The sequence below is a fragment of the Lolium perenne genome, chromosome 5, assembly GCF_019359855.2.
Source record: "Lolium perenne isolate Kyuss_39 chromosome 5, Kyuss_2.0, whole genome shotgun sequence".
Taxonomy (NCBI): Eukaryota; Viridiplantae; Streptophyta; class Magnoliopsida; order Poales; family Poaceae; genus Lolium; species Lolium perenne.
This window is the reverse complement of record NC_067248.2, coordinates 266,223,366-266,244,609: the sequence shown is the minus strand read 5'-3', so window position 1 is coordinate 266,244,609 and position 21,244 is coordinate 266,223,366. Positions and strand designations below refer to the sequence as shown.

Here is a 21,244-nt window from a genome sequence, read left to right as displayed (position 1 = left end):
GTCTCGAAAATACTATTCATGAAAAGTCTTTGCTATATGATTCAATTGTTTACTCATTGCATTTACATTGTTTCGAATCGCTGCATTCATCTCATATGCTTTACAATGGTATGATTAAGATTATGTTGGTATCATGTCACCTCAGAAATTATCTTTTATCGTTTACCTACTCGAGGACGAGTAGGAACTAAGCTTGGGGATGCTGATACGTCTCCAACGTATCTATAATTTCCGATGTTCCATGCTTGTTTTATGACAATACCAACATGTTTTGTTCACACTTTATATCATTTTTATGCGTTTTCCGGAACTAACCTATTGACGAGATGCCGAGAGGCCAGTTGCTGTTTTCTGCTGTTTTTGGTTTCAGAAATCCTAGTAACGAAATATTCTCGGAATCGGACGAAATCAACGCCCAGGTTCCTATTTTTCCCGGAACCATCCGTAACACACGAGAAGGGCCGGAGAAGGGGAGAGGGCCACTGCACCACACCCCGGCGCGGCCAGGGGGGGGGGGCGCGCCCCCCTATGGTCTGGGCAGCCCAGGCCCCCTCCGACTCCGACTCTTCGCCTATTTAAGTCGTCGTGACCTAAAACCTCGACACCAATTGACGAAACTCCAGAAAGACTCCAGGGGCGCCGCCGCCATCGCGAAACTCCAATTCGGGGGACAGAACTCTCTGTTCCGGCACCCTGCCGGACGGGGAATTGCCCCCGGAGCCATCTCCACCGCCGTCTTCACCGCCATCTTCACCGCCATCGCTGCCTCCATGATGAGGAGGGAGTAATCCACCCCCGAGGCTGAGGGCTTCGCTGTAGCTATGTGGTTCATCTCTCTCCCATGTACCTCAATACAATAATCTCATGAGCTGCTTTACATGATTGAGATTCATATGAGTTTTGTATCACAATTCATCTATGTGCTACTCTAGTGATGTTATTAAAGTAGTTCTATTCCTCCTGCACGTGTGTAAAGGTGACTAGTGTGTGCACCGTGTGGTTCTTGTCGTAGGCTATGATCATGATCTCTTGTAGATTGTGGAGTTAATTATTACTATGATGGTATTGATGTGATCTATTCCTCCTACATATGCATGAAGGCGACAGTGTGCATGCTATGTTAGTACTTGGTTTAGTCTTTTGATCTATCTTGCACTATAAGGTTACTAAATATGAACAAATTGTGGAGCTTGTTAACTCCGGCATTGAGGGTTCGTGTAATCCTACGCAATGCGTTCATCATCCAACAAAAGTGTAGAGTATGCATTTATCTATTCTGTTATGTGATCAATGTTGAGAGTGTCCACTAGTGAAAGTGTAATCCCTAGGCCTTGTTCCTAAATACTGCTGAGTTACTACTGCTTGTTTACTGTTTTACTGCGTTACTACTGCTGCAATACTACCACCATCAACTACACGCCAGCAAGCTATTTTCTGGCACCATTGCTACTGCTCATATATATTCATACCACCTGTATTTCACTATCTCTTCGCCGAACTAGTGCACCTATTAGGTGTGTTGGGGACACAAGAGACTTCTTGCTTTGTGGTTGCAGGGTTGCACGAGAGGGATATCTTTGACCTCTTCCTCCCTGAGTTCGATAAACCTTGGGTGATCCACTTAAGGGAAAACTTGCTGCTGTTCTACAAACCTCTGCTCTTGGAGGCCCAACACTGTCTACAGGAAAGGAGGGGGAAAGTAGACATCATTGCCTATTGAACGTTTTTTCTTTCCGGTTTAGTAGTGTGCTAAACCCTACCGGAGTCTTCGACTCTGCTGCTGTCCGCAAACCGGCTTCATGGCAAGCAAGATAAACCGGTAGGGGATAAGCACATGAACTGCGAAGAGGACGAGCAGGAAAGAACAATCCGGAAAAGTTTAATTAACCCCGGTTATACCGGTTTTTTGCAAAATTTCGAGTTAGTTCTAAGTTCAAGGAGATGCTTGTTTTGGTGAAAGAACCTTGTGCTCATACGCCAAAGAACGCCCAGAGAAGGCAGGCAGAGCCAAGGCAAAAGAACCAAGTATGCATTAAATTGGATGCAGAAACGATCTAGAAATCTTTGCAGTACAGGATAAATGCAAAACCATGAGCAAATGTGTTAAAGCAAAACATAAGATAATTAGCACTGGTATAACATACCGGCATAAACTGTTGTGCCACAACCAAAAGCAGATTTAGAGTTTTACATCATAAACCCCGGCATACCGGGGTAGAATTTAACAGAACATTGTTTTAAGGCACGCAGGGCCAGATAGTACGGCAAGGTAAATTTTAAAGCAGGTAATCAGGCAGCAGGGGCTTCCGGAGGAGCGTCGCCAGCATCAGCATCATCTAGAGGCTCCTCCTCGGCTTCATCCTCTTCCTCATCAAGATAATCTTGAACGTCAGGAGGGGGAGGGATGAAGGTGCGCATGTCGGCGTACTCCGCGATATGGTACGCACGATCCTGCCGCTTAGCGGTGAGAATCGGGTCCAAATCGGTTTCCGCGCCTTCGCGCACTCCGGTGAGGGCACCCAGGTCGAGCTCCGGGTACCAGGAACAAGCGGCGCGGAGGGCAGAATCTGCTCCAGCGCGGGCAGCAGAGCACTGCCACTCGCGGATCCTCTTGCCGGCGCCCTTGAGACGGTCGCTGATAAGGGAGAAGGTATCCGGCACCTCTTCGCCAGGCCACAGGGTCCTGAAGAGCTGGGTGGCTACATCAGGAATGTCAGAAAGATTGCGATCTATGGCGCGCATGTGAGACACCCGCGCGTTGAGCGCGACCAAATGGTCGTTGGGCGTCCATGCCACAGTAAGATCCGCTCGGCCTTGGTCCTTGCGGCGCGCGTCAACCTTCTTGACAGCGTACTTCTGTGAGTCCGGAAAGAGGCCTGTGCGAAGAAAGAAGAAGGCTAAGGAAAAGAATCCGGAAGAAAAAGAGACCGGAAGGAAAGATAAAGAAAAGAAAATATAATTGGAGGAAAAAAGCCTCGTAGGCAATAGTCAAAGTACGCGAAGGAAAGGGACTCACGGTAGGCAAGCGCGTCAGTCTGCAGGATCAACTGGTTGCATTCCTTGTGCTCCTCCTCCAGCCGCGCGGCTTTCTCCTCAGCACCCTTCCGGGCCTTGGCCAGCTCCTACAGCTCAGCCCGCAGCACCACGTTGGCATTACTGGCGTCCTCCAGAGCCTCGTCCATCTTGGCCGCTGCATCAGCTTCAGCGGCTTTGAGGGCCTTGGCATGGTCAAGCCCCAGCTGAATGAGCTGGGACTTGAGCTCCTGGTGGCTGGTCTTGAGGGCGCTCAGCTCCTCCTGATGCTGCCGGATGAGCTGGTCCTTCTCCTCTGCAACGCGGAAAAAGAAATATTAACAAGATTATGTTAATAAATATGAAAAGGAAACTGAGGTAACAGGGGAAAGGAGAAAAGTCATACGTTGGGCGGTGGCGAGCTGCTCCTTGAGAGCGTTGATGGAAGCTTCCGGGATCACTGTTAAGCAGAAATTGCGAATGTTAGGAAGAAAAAAGGTTTCCGGTATGAAATATGCCAGCAGAACAAAATTTACCTTGGCACTTATCGTGTGCCTCAGCGAGCTCCCGATGCTCCCATAAGAGCTCCTCAAAGAGGGCCTTCCGAGCGTCAGCCGTGAGCTGTTCAGAAAGAAGAAATGAGTTAAGTTTTGCGCTAAGAACAAGGTTCTTAACCCGAAACTCGGGGACTGGCAGTGCCGGTTTTGCGCTAAGTTTTTAAGTTAAGTTTTGCGCTAAGAACAAGGTTCTTAACCCGAAACTCGGGGACTGGCAGTGCCGGTTTTGCGTTCAGTTTTTAAGTTAAGTTTTGCGCTAAGAACAAGGTTCTTAACCCGAAACTCGGGGACTGGCAGTGCCGGTTTTGCGCTAAGTTTTTAAGTTAAGTTTTGCGCTAAGAACAAGGTTCTTAACCCGAAACTCGGGGACTGGCAGTGCCGGTTTTGCGCTAAGTTTTTAAGTTAAGTTTTGCGCTAAGAACAAGGTTCTTAACCCGAAACTCGGGGACTGGCAGTGCCGGTTTTGCGCTCAGTTTTTAAGTTAAGTTTTGCGCTAAGAACAAGGATCTTAACCCGAAACTCGGGGACTGGCAGTGCCGGTTTTGCGCTAAGTTTTTAAGTTAAGTTTTGCGCTAAGAACAAGGTTCTTAACCCGAAACTCGGGGACTGGCAGTGCCGGTTTTGCGCTCAGTTTTTAAGTTAAGTTTTGCGCTAAGAACAAAGTTCTTAACCCGAAACTCGGGATCGGCAAGTGCCGGTTTTGCGCTAAGTTTTTAAGTTAAGTTTTGCGCTAAGAACAAGGTTCTTAACCCGAAACTCGGATCGCAGTGCCGGTTTTGCGCTAAGTTTTTAAGTTAAGTTTTGCGCTAAGAACAAGGTTCTTAACCCGAAACTCGGGGACTGGCAGTGCCGGTTTTGCGCTCAGTTTTTAAGTTAAGTTTTGCGCTAAGAACAAAGTTCTTAACCCGAAACTCGGGGACTGGCAGTGTCGGTTTTGCGCTAAGTTTTTAAGTTAAGTTTTGCGCTAAAAGCTGCGCTCTCACCACAAAACTCGGGGACTGGGAAGATAGACAAGAGAGAAACCGGCATGAAACTAAAGAAAAGATAGAACAAATCCGGAAGCAAGGAAACCGGTAGCAATTGAGAAAAGTTAGAAAAACGTACCATCAAGTTGTTCGTGGCATCATACCACGCGCTGTCGAGCTCTTTCACGGCGCTGCGGAGCCGCATGAAGTGCTCCTCGGACGACCGGTCCCCAACTGGATCAGGTGCCGGCAGCCTGTCCTTGCCCAAGCCGCGGGTCGCCGGAGTCATGTCCGCGGCGTTCCACTTCTGGGCGTAGGGCAGGAGATGCCCCAGGTCCCGGCCTCGGCGTTGAAACTCGCATGTCTGGCCAAGAAGACCGGTGGCCTTCGTGGCGGTATCCCTGGCGGCCTTGGAGACATGCAGCACCAGAGGCTGCTGGCCGGCAGAAGGGGCGCTAGAGGCCGTCGCCTTCCCCTTGATAAGCTTGGAGGTCTTGGGCGGCGGCGCGGTAGGAGCGGCCCCGAGAGGTTTGGCGCGAGGAGCACCTGGTGGCGGCATGAGGATGGTTCGTGGAGACTGGGGAGCGCTGGGCGCGTCACCCGGTTTGGAACCTTCCGGCGCGGAAGATTCCGGCGCGGAAGTTGTCGTCTTTTCAAGGACGGGAGGAGCTGGAGGCTCCGCCCGCCCGGCAGCTTCTTCTCCGGCGCCGATGTTGCTGGCGCCGGTATCCTGGTTCTCTGGAGGGAAGGAAGGATCCTCCTCCGTGCGGTGATCTGATGAAGAAGGGGCCGCACGCCCCGAATTTGTTGTGCCCCCCGAAAGGGAGGCGGAGGTGTTGCCGGCACCAGGTGGTGCCGGGCTTGAGTGAGGAGGAGGGGTTGAAGTCCTTACGGAACCTTCAGAGCTCGATGGCCTTGGGCCAAGCTTGAGCGCAGGGCTGAGAAAAAGAAAGAAAGATGGTTGAAAAAAAGCAACCGGAAAAAGAACTTGGCAAAAAAGAGGCAAGCCGGAAAATGAATAACTTACCCGGAAGCAGTTGGCATCGCCTTGCGCCCGTAGCGGCGCACGCCCACTTGCTTCTCCCCCAAGGGCTCAGTCCGGAAGCGCTTGGAGGGAGGGGCCTGGCTGCCACCGGCATCAGATGCCGGCTGTTTGTTCTTTTGGCCCTGGGCCATGAGTTTGTCCACAAACTCAGAGCCCGCCTCGGCGCGTAGGGGCGGCACGCGCTCGTGGATCTATGGATTGAATATGGCTAAGAAGCAAGTTGCAGGAAAGCTATAACGGAAAAGTAAAAGAAACCGGAAAAGAAAATACCTCAAGCATGGTCAAGTCATCGGAGGACCCGGTTGGCTCCGGCGGAGTCCGGCCAAGGTGCGCAGCCGGGGTCCTGCCCATCTTCAGATCCTTCCAAAAAATGTAGGGATCTGGGTCGAAGGAGTCAAGGGCGCATTTCTGGCAAGGTCCTCGCCGCTCTGCTTCAATGAGGGGGAAGCGGTCCTTGGCCTGAAACATGAAAAAAGAAGATTAGCAAGAGCAAAAAGCTACCGGCCAAGAACAACCCCAATCGCATAATCCCTTACTTCTTGGGTCGGAGGGTTAGTAGTGCTGAGGGGGAGGAGGCCCCATTCCCAGTCAAATGGTATAGCAGTTTGGCAAATCTGCTTAGCCTTGCGAACAACGTCCTTCTTGCTAAGCGGACGGCCTGTGATCTTGGTAGGATCGCCTGGGCCATACATCTCGCTCATCCTATGTGCGCGGCGCTTTAAAGGAAGCACCCGGCGTGAAATAAAGGTGCGGATGATATCATCCGAGCAGATGTTGGTCTCCTTCTTCAAAGAGGCCAAGAAGCGTACCACCCGGTTGGTTTCGGCATGATCCGTCTTCGGGTTGTAGCTCCAGTTGGCTTTGCTGGGAGGCCCCGCTTGATAAGGAGGAAGATCAATAAGATCGGCACGGCCGCTGTTCTTCACGTAGAAAAAGGTTCCTTGCCAGACGCGGCAGGATTCGAGGCCGGCAAATTTAAGGAAAGGGCTCCCCTGGCGAGAGCCAACGATACAAGATCCGCACTCCACGGGCGGCTTGGGCTTAGGGATCTCCTTGCCCTGAACGGAGTTGATCCGCAAGCAAAAGAAGCGGGCAAACGTCTCATGAGTGGGACGAATGCCGATATAGGCCTCCATGAAGGTGGCATAGCAAGAAAGGTAGAAGATGGCGTTGCCAGGGAGATGGTGAGGTTGGAGTTTGTAGAAATCTAAAAACTCACGGAAGAAAGGGGAGGCAGGAAGGCCGAAGCCACGCTCAAAGTGAGCAAGAAAAACAACATATTGGTCGGGCTCAGGGTCCGGTTCGATTTCGTCGTCAGGAATCCGGCAAGAGACTCCTTCCGGAATCCTTCGGGACCGGTATAACCAGTCAATCTCGAGTTCGGTGACACTGGAGCCCATCCAGGCCCCGCGGGTGATTGGGGAAGGTTCTGCGCCGGATGATTGGCTGGAGCTACTAGAGGCTTGGCCAGAGCCACTCGCTTCTTGGCTACCGGAAGCTTGGCTAAAGCTACCGGATTCTAGATGGCCACCGGATTCTTGATGGCTACCGGATTCCTGCTGGTTGCCGGAATCGGTCTCCATCGGATCTGGAGCGGTGGATTCACCGGGAGATTGATCACGGTGTCTAACAGAAAGGGAAGAAGAAGATGCGGAGGAAGATTCCTCGTCAGACATTGGATGGGAAGGCGAAAAAACAGAAATCCCACACTTGGACCCCGCGTGAAGATCTACGAGTAAGAAGAAAACCAAAGAAAAAGAGGAAATAAGAACACCGTAGACCCAAGATCTGAAAAGCAAGCAAATAGCGAGCAAAGCAAGATTGGTACCAACCTTGAGCGGCGCAGTCGCTGAGGAAGGAGTTCGCCGGTGGTGGAGCGGACCTGCGGTCGCCGATGAGCACCGTCGACGGCGGGGCGGAGAAGCTCGCGAAGGAGCGAGAATGCAGCGGGCGCAGTGGAGCTGCTGCAAGAGATTCCCACACAGCGAGGTCCGGCGGAAGCACGGCGTGAGTTCGCCGGGCGCCGGAACTGGAGCAAGCGACGGCGGACGGAGAGCGGCGGAAGCACAAAGGCGAGGAGCACTGTGCGCGAAAGATGAGGAATGCGAAGAAGAGGAAGAAGAAGGAGCAGTTGTGCTTATAAAGGAGAGAGAGGATGGGCTGAAAACCGCTGGGCCGCGGCGGTTCGCCTCGCAGGCCGCGACGGTTCGCGCCACGGGCCGCCACGTGGCGAGGAGGTACACGCGAAAAAAGAGGAGGCCACACGGAGGCGCACACGGGATCCAGAACGGCCAGTGGGATCCGCAGTGGTGCATTAAATGGGCGCGCGGGAGTCGAAGCGAAGTGACAACTGACACTGGCATGACAGTTAACGGTGCGCATGTCACTGACAGGCGCGGGGCCCAAAATATTCTCGACACCGCCGAGGAAGTATTTAATGACCATAGATGCCGGAGGATAAGACACTGGATAATACCTTAAGGAGAAGAGATAGCGATGATCTGGGCAAAGATGCCGGATCCAAGCCTAAGGCCGGATAGATTAAACCGGTATCCTAAAAAGAAAGAACCTGGCATGGTCTGTTGGATAGGATCCGCCAGACTATACCAGCTTCGGGGACTAATGTTGGGGGGATGACCCCCGGTATGCCAAAGGCATGCCAAACCGGATGGGTTGAGCCATCAAGATACCGGTTTAATGTTCGTACCGGAACTTAAAGATAAGAACTTAGCTAAGTGGAGCTAAGCCGGTATCCCCAAGAGGGGTATGCCGGAACCAGGTAAGAAGATACCGGGTTACCGGAAGAACGAGCAGGTCGGCAGGACTGGTCAAAGATTCTCTCCAGAGCTAGAAGACAAAGATGAGCTAAGCAAAGTAACTTTAGACGAAGGGCTGACGATAAAGAGAAGGATGACGGTCAAAGAAGCCGGAGGACGAAAGCATCTCTGATTAAAGAGGACTCCGGTGTCTTCTATGATTAAAGTAGCTTTGTAAAGTAGTTTGTCTAGTCAAAGATGCCATTAGGGTTTCTTGCCCTGTAAGCCACCTCTCCCCTATATAAGGAGAGGGGGCAGCCCTTCTTACAGACACGCGCATGAACACAGAAGAGCTTGTACTGAGAAACTTGTAGCCTGTTGAGATCAATAAAGATGATGATCTAGAGCGAGTTCTTCCTTATGTCTTTCTTCTTCAACCTCTAGCCTTGGCTAAGTTCTTGAGGAAACCATCCGGAAGTTCATCCCATCTAATCATAAACCCTCCCCCGAATCCTCTTGCGTCCATTCGGCCCCAACTTAAGCCATCCTATGGCATCTGTCCGTTCACCACGACGACAGCTGCCATCTACCTCAACCTCACCAAAGAGGTCGTTGGGGTCCAAAGGATGGACGTTGATGCCAAAAAGGCAGACGCCGAGGCTAAGTTGCATGACACCGAGGCCAGGAGGATGGACGCCGAGGCCAAGACCCGTGCAGAGGACACGAGGATCATGCTGGCCGACTAGAGCAGCATGGACGACGACACCAGGGCCTGGTTCATGAAGAAGCGCGCCGAAATCCGCGCGCGACGCCTGATTTGCGGCGCCAATGCCAAGCACCATGGCCTCCTTTTGGACTAGATTTGCTGTTCTGGCCATGTTGTGCCCCTTTTGGACTCTATTTTGCGCCGTACAATGTGCAAAATGTGATGAACTTATTTGAGACCTCAATTTGAGCCAATTTGAGGCTATCATTTCGTGCAATTTGATTGTTTAACCTGTTTTCTGAATTTTCTGAACCTAAAATGGCCCGCGCCGGAAATGCGTCGGCCCGCTGGAGCCACCCCCAACGCAAACGAACGCATGACCATTTTCGCGTCCGCAGGCCGACGCAAACGGACGCACACGGACATTTTGGGCGTCCAAAATGCGTCGGCCCGATGGAGATGCCCTAAGGTGCTAAGAGTCAATGCACAAGGCAGTGCTGAACCCATATCCAGAATCCAGATGTCCTTGGTACACTCCTACTCCCTCCGATTTCCTTTAATTGAACTCAGATTAAGTACAAAATTATACTAAATCTTAGCCAGTTAAAAAAATTGGAGGGAGTACTTTACAACAAGCTTTCCTAAAGTTGGTTGCGCTCTAGGACTAGGTTAAAATGCAGTGCATATTAGTCTTGGTCATAGTCAAACTTTATAAATTTGCTAGAAAAAGTGTGTTTCTTTGGAGCAATCGGCAGCACTGCCTTTTCATAAAGAAGAGGGAAAATGACTAGTTAATAAGGAAAATTAGCCGAAAACCGAACAACACACCGGTCCCGAGATCGCGCACACGCGAGTCGACGACTCTTCTGCTCAAGCGGCAAAAGACGACACCCAAGAGCATGACAACTGAATCCGGAGCCGCCGCTCCGACATGCGAACCCCCGCAACTCACCGACACCGGTCCCAAGACCGCGCCCCAACGAGGTCATCGGCTCTACCACCCACGCGGTCGGAGCCAACACGACGACGAAGGCCACGCAAGCAACACAATGTCGAAGCCCCGGAGCCGCCGCTCCGGCGTCCACGCCGATCCTGAGATCGCGCACCAGCCGTGTCGGAGCCTCCGCACCCAAGCGACCTGAGACAACACCATAATGTCGAAGCTAGGCAAAGTGAGCCAGCCAACACTGGAAACTGGAAAGAGTGTTTGACACTACAAGACAGGCAATTAAATTATACCAAAAGGTCTAAGCGGATAATTTGTTCCCCCAAAACAGAGTGCAAAGAAATTCCTAAAAAACTTTTACTAATGATTCGGATCTACACAGTTTATTTTTTTAAGGACCCAGTTCGAAAAAAATCTCAGGAAATCATCTTGTCTTGAATAAAAAAGTCCCTAACTAATGATGTTTCGTCAGATTGTCATGGCTTTGACGGATCCATCTTGTATCTTATATCAGGTCTGTGTAAAAATATGTGAAATTCTGGCTTGGAGGTGCGAGAAAACGTGGAAGAAGTGAAGGGAGACGAACACCCGTGTACCACTGGAGATCTGTCTTAAATATATGAATGGAGTGGAGTGTGTAGTTAACTCAGTCGTCTGCTTAATAACAGGAGTGGGACACATATAACGGACCTAGACGGCTGCAAGGCGATCTAGGGTTTCTTGCCCCTGCCGCCGGAGTCCAATCCGGCGTAGGGTTTCTTCTCCTGCCGTCTCGGACGGACCTCTCCGCTACTTGCTGCCCAGACCCTCCCCTCTGTAACCGTGGGTTGCATTGAGGCGGATAGGGTTCTCTCGCAAGTTTCGTCCACGGCCGTGAGGGCTGCTTCAAGGGGAGCGGTCTCATCATGGAAAGCCCGACAAACTCATCAAATCAGGCGGGAGGATCGGGAACAAAGAAGGATGAGGCGATCGGAGATCTCTTGGAGCGTCTTGGCTTGGAGGAGGATGAACTCAATGATCTGGTCTTCGAGGAGGAAGAATCTGCTCCTAAGCAAGGTATAAAGTGGATGGCTCTTCTAAGAATTCATACATCAAATCAGTTTAGTCCTATTACGTTCGAACAGCATATGAGGAATGCCTGGTCTCCGGCACAACAATTGGAGTTCAATCATCTTGAAGGAAACATGTTCACTGTCCAATGCTTTTGTCTTGGTGATTGGTTAAAAATTTCAGAAGGGGGGCCATGGTTGTTTAGACAGAATGCTGTTTGCATAGAAAAGTATGATGGTTTAGCACCCACAGATACAATTGATCTTAATCACTTTGAAACTTGGATTCAAATTCATAAACTTCCTGTGGGATACAGGAATGAGACTCTGATTAAGAACCTCACGGAAAGGAATATAGGAAAAGCTATTAAAGTTGAAACTGCTGTTCATGGACTGGGCAATTTTGTTCGGGTTAGAGTAAGATTGGATGTGAGAAAGAAGTTGGCTCGTGTGGTCACCATATCTAGAGAGAAGAAGCGGGAGTACTATCAGATTCAATATGAAAAGATCCCAAGGTTTTGTGCTGCATGTGGATTTTTGGGGCACTCGCATCTGGAGTGTGGCTCGGGAGAACACGATGAAAATAAGCTCAAGTGGGGGGATTTCCTAAAGGCTGATTGGGATACATGGCATGGTCGAGGTCTTGGTGGTAACAGAGGAGGTGGAAGAGGTACTGGTCGTAATGGCCGGGGTTGGGAAGGTGGAGGTGGTAGAGATATAATGGGACGTGGACGAAGTTCCATACCGTGGCGTCATAATGCGATTGGAGGCCAGGGAAATAATACCTCTGACCATGAGCTATCGGATACGGCCTCTAGTCCTGTCAAAGGACAAAACATGGAGGTTGATAGACATGGGATCATAAACCCTCAAGCCAAAAGATCTCTGGAATTGGGCCAATTAAAGGACATTGCAACTGACAGTATTACAGGGGAGCCTGTTGCTCCTAATGGAGCGGCTGCAATGGTGACAGATGAGCATACACCAGGGGGAAAATCTGACTTAGAGCATGTAAAGGATCGCAAGAAGAGGTCAAAGAAGGACGGAACTGATTCCACTTCACTAGGATCGGCGGGTTCCCTTGAGGATCCCGTCCGGTCGCAATGAAAATATTATGTTGGAACTGTCACGGTTTGGGTAATGCCGCGGCAGTTCGAGCGCTTCTTGATGTTATGAGGCGCAATTATCCCGATGTGGTGTTTTTGTCGGAGACCCACCTTGAAGATTATCCGGCAGAGTGTCTTAAGAGAAGAGTGAAAATGGATTTCAAAATTGTGCAAGAGTCTGATGGTCGGCGTGGAGGAATTTTAATGTTCTGGAGAAAGGAAATTAAACTATATCAAATCAGAGCTGAGCCAAATTTCATTGATGTACGTATTGAAGAAGATGCAAATAAAGTTTGGCGCTTTACTGGAATGTATGGGGAATTCAAATGGGAAGAGAAGTACAAGACTTGGGACAGAATCCGTTCAATCCACCAAAATAATAGTCTTCCCTGGGTTGTTATGGGTGATCTTAATGAAATTTTATATGATCAAGAGAAAGAAGGGGGACGTGCTCGACCCTCAAGGTACATGCAGGATTTCCACAATGTGATCGATGAGTGTGAATTATATGACCTTGGTTATGTGGGGGACCTCTTTACATGGCATAGAGGAAACATGCGTTCGAGACTGGATAGAGCTCTAGGAAATACAAACTGGAGTCAAATGCATAGTGATGCTGCGATTGTACATCTTGAATACAACCATTCGGATCATCGTCCTTTGATGCTAGATACGGAGTATTATACTGCGCCAAACTCGCACCACCAGGTAAAATCAGATAAATTTGAAGCAAAGTGGTTCAGAGAAGACAATTTTGCTGAGATTGTAAAGGAACAGTGGGAAGCAGCGGCGGGGTCTGCGGATCCGGTCGACGTTCTCACCAGACTGAAAGCCATGCATGCTGGGCTGCATGCATGGGATCAGCGGGTGCTGAGGGGGCCCAAGAAGCGCCTTAGATCGGCCCAACGAGAATTGGAAACGGTGATGAGAGGGCCTATTAACCAGGAAAATGATCAGAGGAAGAAGGAAATCGCTGAATTAATAGAGAAGCTATTAGAACAGGAGGAAATCCGGTGGAATCAGCGATCTCGAGCAAATTGGCTCCAAAATGGGGATCGGAATACTTCTTACTTCCATAGTTTCGCCACGACCAGAAAGAAAAGGAATTGCATCAAAAAGATAAAAAACACAGATGGTGATTTTGTAGAAGGTAATGATAATTTAAATCCGGTCATTCAGAATTATTTTACTAATCTGTTCTCCACAGATAATATTGTTGTTGATCCTGGTTTCCTTGAGAGGATAAATCCAAAGGTAACTCAACAAATGAATGAGGATTTGATTGCTCCTTATACTGCTGATGATGTGAAGAAAGCAGTTTTTTCTATTGGTGATCTTAAAGCACCAGGGCCAGATGGTCTTCATGCTTTGTTCTATAAAAAATTCTGGCACTTGGTGGGGCATGACATTACAGTTGCTGTGCTAAAAGCTATTAATGATAAGAGCATCCCTGATGGATGGAATGAGACGGTGATTGTCTTAATTCCCAAAGTGGACAATCCGGAGGAGGTTGCCCAGTTCAGACCAATTTCACTTTGCAATGTGGTCTATAAGATAATTGCAAAGATGATAGCTGCAAGACTAAAAGTAATTCTACCTGATATCATTTCCCCAACTCAGAGTGCGTTTGTCCCAGGAAGACTTATTACTGATAATGTGTTGGTGGCATATGAATGTGTCCATAAAATAAAAAATAAAAGGATTGGCAAGTCTGGTTTGTGTGCTGTGAAGCTAGATATGCATAAGGCATATGATAGAGTGGAATGGGATTTTTTGAGAAAAATGATGATGAGGCTTGGATTTCACGTAGAGTGGGTTGATCTGGTGATGGCATGTGTGTCATCAGTGTCATACTCTGTTAGATTTAATTCTCAGATGACGGATGGTTTTGTTCCAACCAGGGGTATTCGACAGGGGGATCCCCTGTCCCCTTACTTGTTCCTTATTTGTGCAGAGGGTTTATCAAGTTGCTTGTTACATGTTGAAGAGATTGGTGGCATTGAAGGGGTTAAAGTGTGCAGGGGTGCACCATCAGTATCACACCTACTTTTTGCTGATGATTCTTTGATCCTCTTGAAAGCAGATTCGAACAATTCAATCTCCTTCAATCAAGTTCTTGACTCCTATTGTGCAAACTCGGGGCAGCTAGTAAGTGTGAACAAATCAAGTATCTTCTTTAGTCCTAATACACATATTGATGACAGAATTCAGATTTGTAACATTTTGAATATCAACACTGAAGCTCTGTCTGATAAGTATCTAGGCCTTCCTGCCTTGGTTGGAATTGACAGAAGCGATTGTTTTATGCATCTGGTGGAAAGAATCATCCAACTTATCAAAGGGTCGAAGGAAAAACAACTTTCTATTGGTGGAAAAGAGATCTTAATAAAAGCAGTGGCTCAATGTATTTCGGTATATGCTATGTCGGTTTTCCTGATCCCAAAGAATGTGTGTAAGAAGATGACTGATGTGATAGCTCAGTTTTGGTGGGGTGATGATGACCATGGTAAGAAGATGCATTGGTATTCTTGGTGGAAATTGTGCTTTCCTAAGAAGGAAGGGGGTATGGGATTTCGGGATCTACATTCTTTTAATTTGGCAATGTTATCTAAGCAAGTTTGGAGGCTCATTGATGATCCAAACTCACTGTGTGCTCAGATTTTGCGTGCCAAATACTACCCGGAGGGGGATATTCTTAAGGCTGGCCCAAAAGCGGGCTCTTCCTTTACTTGGCAGAGCATTGTCGCAGGTATTCAGACTTTTAAAAGAGGCTGTATATGGAGATTGGGCAATGGTGACAAAGTTGATATTTGGAGGGATCCTTGGATTCCCAGTAGCCCAAATCGCAAAGTTATGTCCCCAAGGGGAGACTGTCTTCTTAGGAAAGTTGATGAATTGATTGATCCAATTTCTGGCACTTGGGACCAAGCCATTCTCCAAGATAATTTCAGCCCTATTGATGTATCACGGATACTACAAATTCCTCTTAATATTGGAGCGTTTGAGGATTTTATTGCATGGCACGGTACAAAATCTGGGGTGTTCTCTGTTCGCTCAGCTTATCATGTTGAATGGAGACACCAGTTCAATGGTGTTACATGTCGTTCTCTTATTTCGGGTACCTCCCTCAACAATCCAACATGGCGAATTCTTTGGAAATTAGCGGTCCCTGCAAAGGTAAAAATTCATTCTTGGAGAATTATGCACGGAATCATTCCCCTAAAAGCTATCCTTTTTCGAAGACATATTGGTACTTCTGATCTCTGTCCGATTTGTAACCTAGAAGCAGAGGATATCATGCACATGTTATTTAAATGCCAGAGAGCTGCTCAGATTTGGGAAGGACTTGGAATAATGGATGTAATAGATAGAGCAACAAGTGATGGGCGCTCAGGATCACAGGCGTTAGAGCTTATTCTTAAATCATCTCAGGTGGATGTGTCTGGCTATAATGGACTTAAAATACAAGAATTGGTGGCTGTGGGATGCTGGTATATATGGTGGCTTCGTCGCCGCCAATCACATGGAGATCATGTTCCACCAATCCGACACTGCATTAATTCTATCAGGGCTATTACAGCAAATGCAGGAAAGGCCATGACCCCGGTGTCATCTGTTAAGAAACATGTTTGGCTAAAACCTTGTGCTAGCAATCTGAAACTAAATGTTGACGCGGCCTTCTCGATCGAGACTAAGTCTGGGGCGATCGGTGCTGTTATACGTGACTGTCAAGGAAACTTTGTGGCGGCCACAAATGAATTTATACCGCATGTGCACTCTGCTGCTATGGCGGAGGCAATGGCGATGCGGCGTGGCCTATCTCTGGTAAATCAAATTGGATGTAATTCGGTTGAAGCGGAATCAAATTCAATTGAGGTTATCCAAATTTGTAAAGGTGAAAATCGCATGTGGAATGAGGCTACTGCTATATACTCGGACATTTTAGCTCAAGCTGCAAGCATAGGGTCAGTGGATTTTTCACATTGTAGGAGAGATACAAATACAGTAGCTCATGATTTAGCTAGGGATAGTTTTATTAGTAGATCTAGCTGTATCTGGGTCGATGACCCCCCTAGCTTCATCCTTCCTACTCTCCTGTTCGATGTAACTGTACTATGATGTGGGGCAGCAAGTTTTTTACGCACTCTTTTCCTTACCAGGGTACCGAAAGGGACTGGAAGGTTTTTAATGAGGCGGCTTGCTTGCTCGGTTTAATATAAATGTTTACCTCAAAAAAAAAACTCAGTCGTCTGCTTCTCCTTGGCAGGCAGGGAGATGCGCCCCGTCCATCAGTTCGCATTTAAGTCGCATGCAGCCGCAAATATAGTCCAACCACGCGCGCAGAGTACGTGCTGTGTTTTTCTTCTGCAGGACAAGGCGAGCTAGACGTTTACCTACTCAAGTGTTCACGTTCGCGAAAAAAGCGACTGCTTTGTCGTCGGTTTCTCTGGTCGTAAGAAGATCGAGCAGAAGAAGAAGCAATGGTGTGCGTAGAGTGTGGATACGATCCAACGACCAGACTCGGCCCTAGCACTACGGTGGCCAGCGATCGACGCCGCGCGCCTATATAAGCGATGAAAAAGGAGGTAATACTAGGTAACCCAACCTTTTTTTTTATAATTTTCTAAAATTCCATGGAAAAACATATATTTCATGTTACGTTCGACCTACCCTTAAGGCTGCTCAAATATTCCTACTACCGTCAAATCGATGGAACGGGAAAGTGACACCAAACTCCACCAGATCCACCGGAGACGTGGAAAATAAATAATATTATCGTGTAAATTAATAGCAACTGCACCGTTAAGGTCAACTACACCATCTAGCACACCATCGAAAATATCCGAGATCGAGGACGGATTCGCATCCATTGAAAACTTTGGAGTAACTGAGGTATAGTATTAACATACAATCATGCAATACCAGCTACTCTCACGTTCATAAAAAAATACTCAACTTTATCCAGATACGAAGGTATATAAAATTAAACATCTTTTTTAAGCAGAGAGTAGAAACTTTAATGATATGTCATGCCATTAAATGGTTGTGATAACTAAACATATTACTACCATAACATCACACTTTTAAGGTAAGATGAATCTATAAACTAATTAATGTGTTATTAGTGCATGATAGTACCACATCCAAATTTTGACCAGGTATACGCCTATGTTAATTCTCACTACGATCGACTAGTAGTCAATAATTGTGCAACGGGAAAGTGCATACGACCGAAACGTGGGTCGTCGTGAGTAGACGCAGCAGTGGAAATAAATGTATTGTCTGGACCAAATCTGGCAGAGCTTGTGGTTGGAGCAGAAACTTATTTCTAAACGGAGGAAGTAGAAACTTGCAATGATTACCATTCTTATTTCCAAAATGCCAATGATATTAATTAGCATAAGGGTCTGTCAATAATTGTGCAAGGGCAAGAAGAGATGCATACGACCGGCACGTGGGAGCTGCGATAGCTGCATCGTCGATCATGCCTCGACGCATCAGCAATAACTATAGCTAGGTGTGTAATTATTGCGCGGTCGAAAAAAATCTGGCAAAGAGCATGTGGTATGAGCAGTATATGTACCACGAAGGCGTAGCCGGTGACGGTGGCCCAGGAGTTGCCGAGCGTGGCGCCGGCGAGGTGGACGACGCCGAGGTGGCCGGAGAACATCACGGAGACGAGCGGGACGGCGTAGTAGAACATGTTGGTGAGGACCATCGGCACCGCGAACTGCAGCTGCGCCCACGCTTCCTCCGTGTCGATCGCGCGCCGCAGCCATGCCGGCGGCGACCGCGCCATCGCCTCGCCGCCCTTGCCGCCGACAGAGGCGCCGAGCAGCGGGGCCGAAGACATGCCGATGTCGGCAGGGCCAGATGATAGCGGGAGAAGGAGGAGGAGGCTATTTGGGTGTGGCGCCGCTGGAGACCGAACGGGGATTCAACGGCGCTCAGTGAAATGTGATGTGGAGATTATTTATAGCAGGTAGCAAAGCGAAGCTTTCCCTTGGCCACGTTGAAAATGCATGGAGCCCCCATGTGTGGTTTTGGTAATTAATGACAATCCCTATGGACTAATGTTTGCATTGAGTTATATTTATAGGAGTTGTCCATAGGCAATGCTTGAACCATATGTTGGCTTCAAGATTGCAATAAGAATCAAATGAAGAAGATCAAGTGTCAAGTATGTCTTGAAGATGAAGATGAAGTGAGCCCTCAAAGTTAACTTCAAAACATCAACATGATGAAGAATGAAGAAATGAAGTGCAAGTTCAAGATGAGCCATCTCGAAGAGATCCTTTGCTTGAATCTTGCCATCCATATGGTGATCATGGATATGAGAAGATGCGGCGAAGAAGAAGGTCTCCCATGATGGATTATGGGGGGCAATCCACAAGACTTCGTCAAGCAAGCACAATCAAGAAAGGCGTTCCATCTTGTTGTGGTCAAGACCGTCATCATCGAGCTCAAGTGAAATGCGCAAGATTAAGGTTTGCGCTTGATAGGGTTTCTTTCTCACCGGTCTCATGGTGTAGTTAGAGACCGGTTTATAGTTTAGTTGCCGTACTATCAAGAGGGCTCTCGAGTGAGTAACTCGATCGTATCGTTCGGAGAGAGCTCAAACCTTTGCATCCTTGCATCATCTTTCTTGGTTGATTATTTGGATCTTATCCATCTGGTATTTTAGAGCTTGTGCTTATTCTCATGACAAGCTCTAGTTCATCGAAAACGGATTTCGCATAGATCACTTGTTGCGTTTTCGAGTTTGGTGATTTTCTCGGTTTCTCATGTTGAGGTGTTGCACCTCTAAAAATAAAAGAAAATCATCCCCCTCTAGTTTCCATATTTTTGTTGGGTAGCTCTTGTCGTCCTCTTTCCAACAAAATTGGTTTCACCTAAATCTGAGTTTCCTAACTCAAGTTGTTGCATTTTCCATATTGGAGGTTTTACCGGTTTGTCTTTTATAGATAGGTAAAACCTTTATTCATTTGTTTCTATCCTACTTTGCTGGACTATTTTCTATGCATATTGTTGTAGAGCTCATTGTTGTGATTTCAACGAGCCCAAGATCATCGAAATCGGAGTCCGGATGCAAAAGTTCTTAAGGTTTTCGTATCGGGTGTTTGGGTAAAAACAGGGAGGCCGGCACTGCCGCCGGGAGCACCACGGCACTGCCGCCGGCTCTAGGCCGGCACTGCCGGCCAGTCGCGATTTTAGCCCCAACGGGAAGAAATCTGAGACCCCTATTTAAGGCCTTCTTCCTCCTCTCTCTCCCCACTTCTTCCTCCTCCTTTTGCTCTCCACCATTGTTGACCTTGAGAGCTTGCCATATCCCTCTACTCCTCCAATGATTCTTGAATCCTTTTGAGGGAAAAGGAAGAGGAGATCTAGATCTACATTCCTACCAATCAAATCCATCTCTTTGTGAGTGGAACCCTCTAGATCTTGATCTTGGTGTTCTTTGTGAATTCATTTGTTCTTCCTCTCTTATTCCCCCAATAGCTTTTGTAGCTTTGGTGGAATTTGAGAGTGAGGGACTTGCCATTGCATTTGGTGCATCGGTTTGAGTTCTCCACGGTGATTCGTGGAAGTGAAAGCAAGAAGGTTGTTACTCTTGGGTTCTTGAAACCCTAGACGGATTCTAGGCCTTTGTGGCGATTTCTTGGGAGCCTCCAATTAAGTTGTGGATGCATGTCCCAAGCTTTGTGTAAGGCCCAGTTTCCGCCTCGAAGGAAATCCCTTAGTGGAACCGTGACCTAGGCCTTTGTGACGAGGGTCACCGGAGAATAAGGTGAGGCGCCTTCGTGGCGTTCGGTGTGTGGTGTGAGTACCGCATCTTGGGGTGATGCCTTTGTGGCGTTGGTGTGCATCGAGCAACCACACCTCAAGGTGAGGCCTCTTGTGGCGTTCGGGAGCACTAAGCAACCGCATCTCTCCAACGGAGATTAGCACTCGCAAGAGTGTGAACTTGGGTTAAATCATCGTCTCCCGCGTGCCTCGGTTATCTCTATACCCGAGCTCTTTACTTATGCACTTTACTCTGTGATAGCCATCGTGCTTGAAGTTATATATCTTGCTATCACATAGTTGCTTGTATTGCTTAGCATAAGTTGTTGGTGCACATAGGTGAACTATAGCATATAGGCATTGGGCTTGACAAAGTAAACGCTAGTTTTATTCCGCATTTGTTAAGCCCATCTCGTAAAAGTTTTAAACCGCCTATTCACCCCCCCCCTAGGCGACATCCATGTCCTTTCAGTTGGTATCAGAGCAAGGTCTCTCATTCTTAGGCTTCACCGCCTTGAGAGTAAATATGTCGGTTAGGGGATTAGCTCACAATAACTTGTTTATATTTGATGGCACAAATTATGATCTATGGAAAATTTATGTGCTTAATATTTTGCGGGGTATTTCCCCGGACATGGAGCGAATTCTTGACATGGGTTTTTCTTCTCCTAAGGATCCCCAAAATTTAACTCTTGAGGAGAAGAAAAACTCTTGCCTCGATGCTCTTGCTTCTCATGTGTTTTTCATTGTTGTGAGCAATGTAGTTACTTCATCAATCATACCTTTTGGGAGCGCTCATGAATTATGGACAAAGCTTCAAGATAAATATGATGTGTCCAATATTATTGAGGATGATTGTATTGCTTCCACTTCCGGCCGTGATGAGTTCTCATCTTCATCCACTTCACCAATGTGTGGAAAGACACAAGGTAATGATATGGTGAGTGGTGATGGAAATTGCAATGTTGGTATTAAGCTTACTATTGATGATCCTTCATCTATATCTCATTGCAATGGTTCATCTTTGTACTTAAACACATCTAGCGCTAGAAATGATTTACATGCTTGTGTTGATAGTCCTTGCATATCATGTGTAAGTTGCTTGAATAAATCTAATAATGATATGCTTGCTTTGTCTTGTGGCCATGATGAAAATGCTTCTATTTCCTCTAGTTGTTGTGTGACTAACAATGTAGAGGAAACCAAAGATTCTATTGGTCAAGACAAGATCTTGAAAGGAGCCTCAAGTAACTCATCATCTTTATCTCACGGTTTTCATATATGCCTTATGGCCAAGGGTTCCACGGTATCTCCCAC

At 47.7% G+C, this 21,244-nt stretch overlaps 1 protein-coding gene across 3 annotated transcripts in view; it reads right to left on the bottom strand.

Moving 5' to 3' along the window:
• LOC127303029 (protein DETOXIFICATION 19) overlaps window positions 1-21,244 on the bottom strand; it is a 112,454-nt gene that overhangs the window by 22,287 nt on the left and 68,923 nt on the right. Inside the window, exon 2 of one of the 3 annotated variants that reach the window (XM_051333777.2) lies at window positions 17,727-18,004. In XM_051333777.2, coding sequence (XP_051189737.1) covers window positions 17,727-17,996 — 270 coding nt within the window. In that variant the 5' untranslated portion in view covers window positions 17,997-18,004. Of the gene's footprint in view, window positions 1-17,726; window positions 18,103-21,244 lie in introns of those variants that run through there. The other 2 variants (XM_051333776.2, XM_051333780.2) reach the window with 2 other exon arrangements.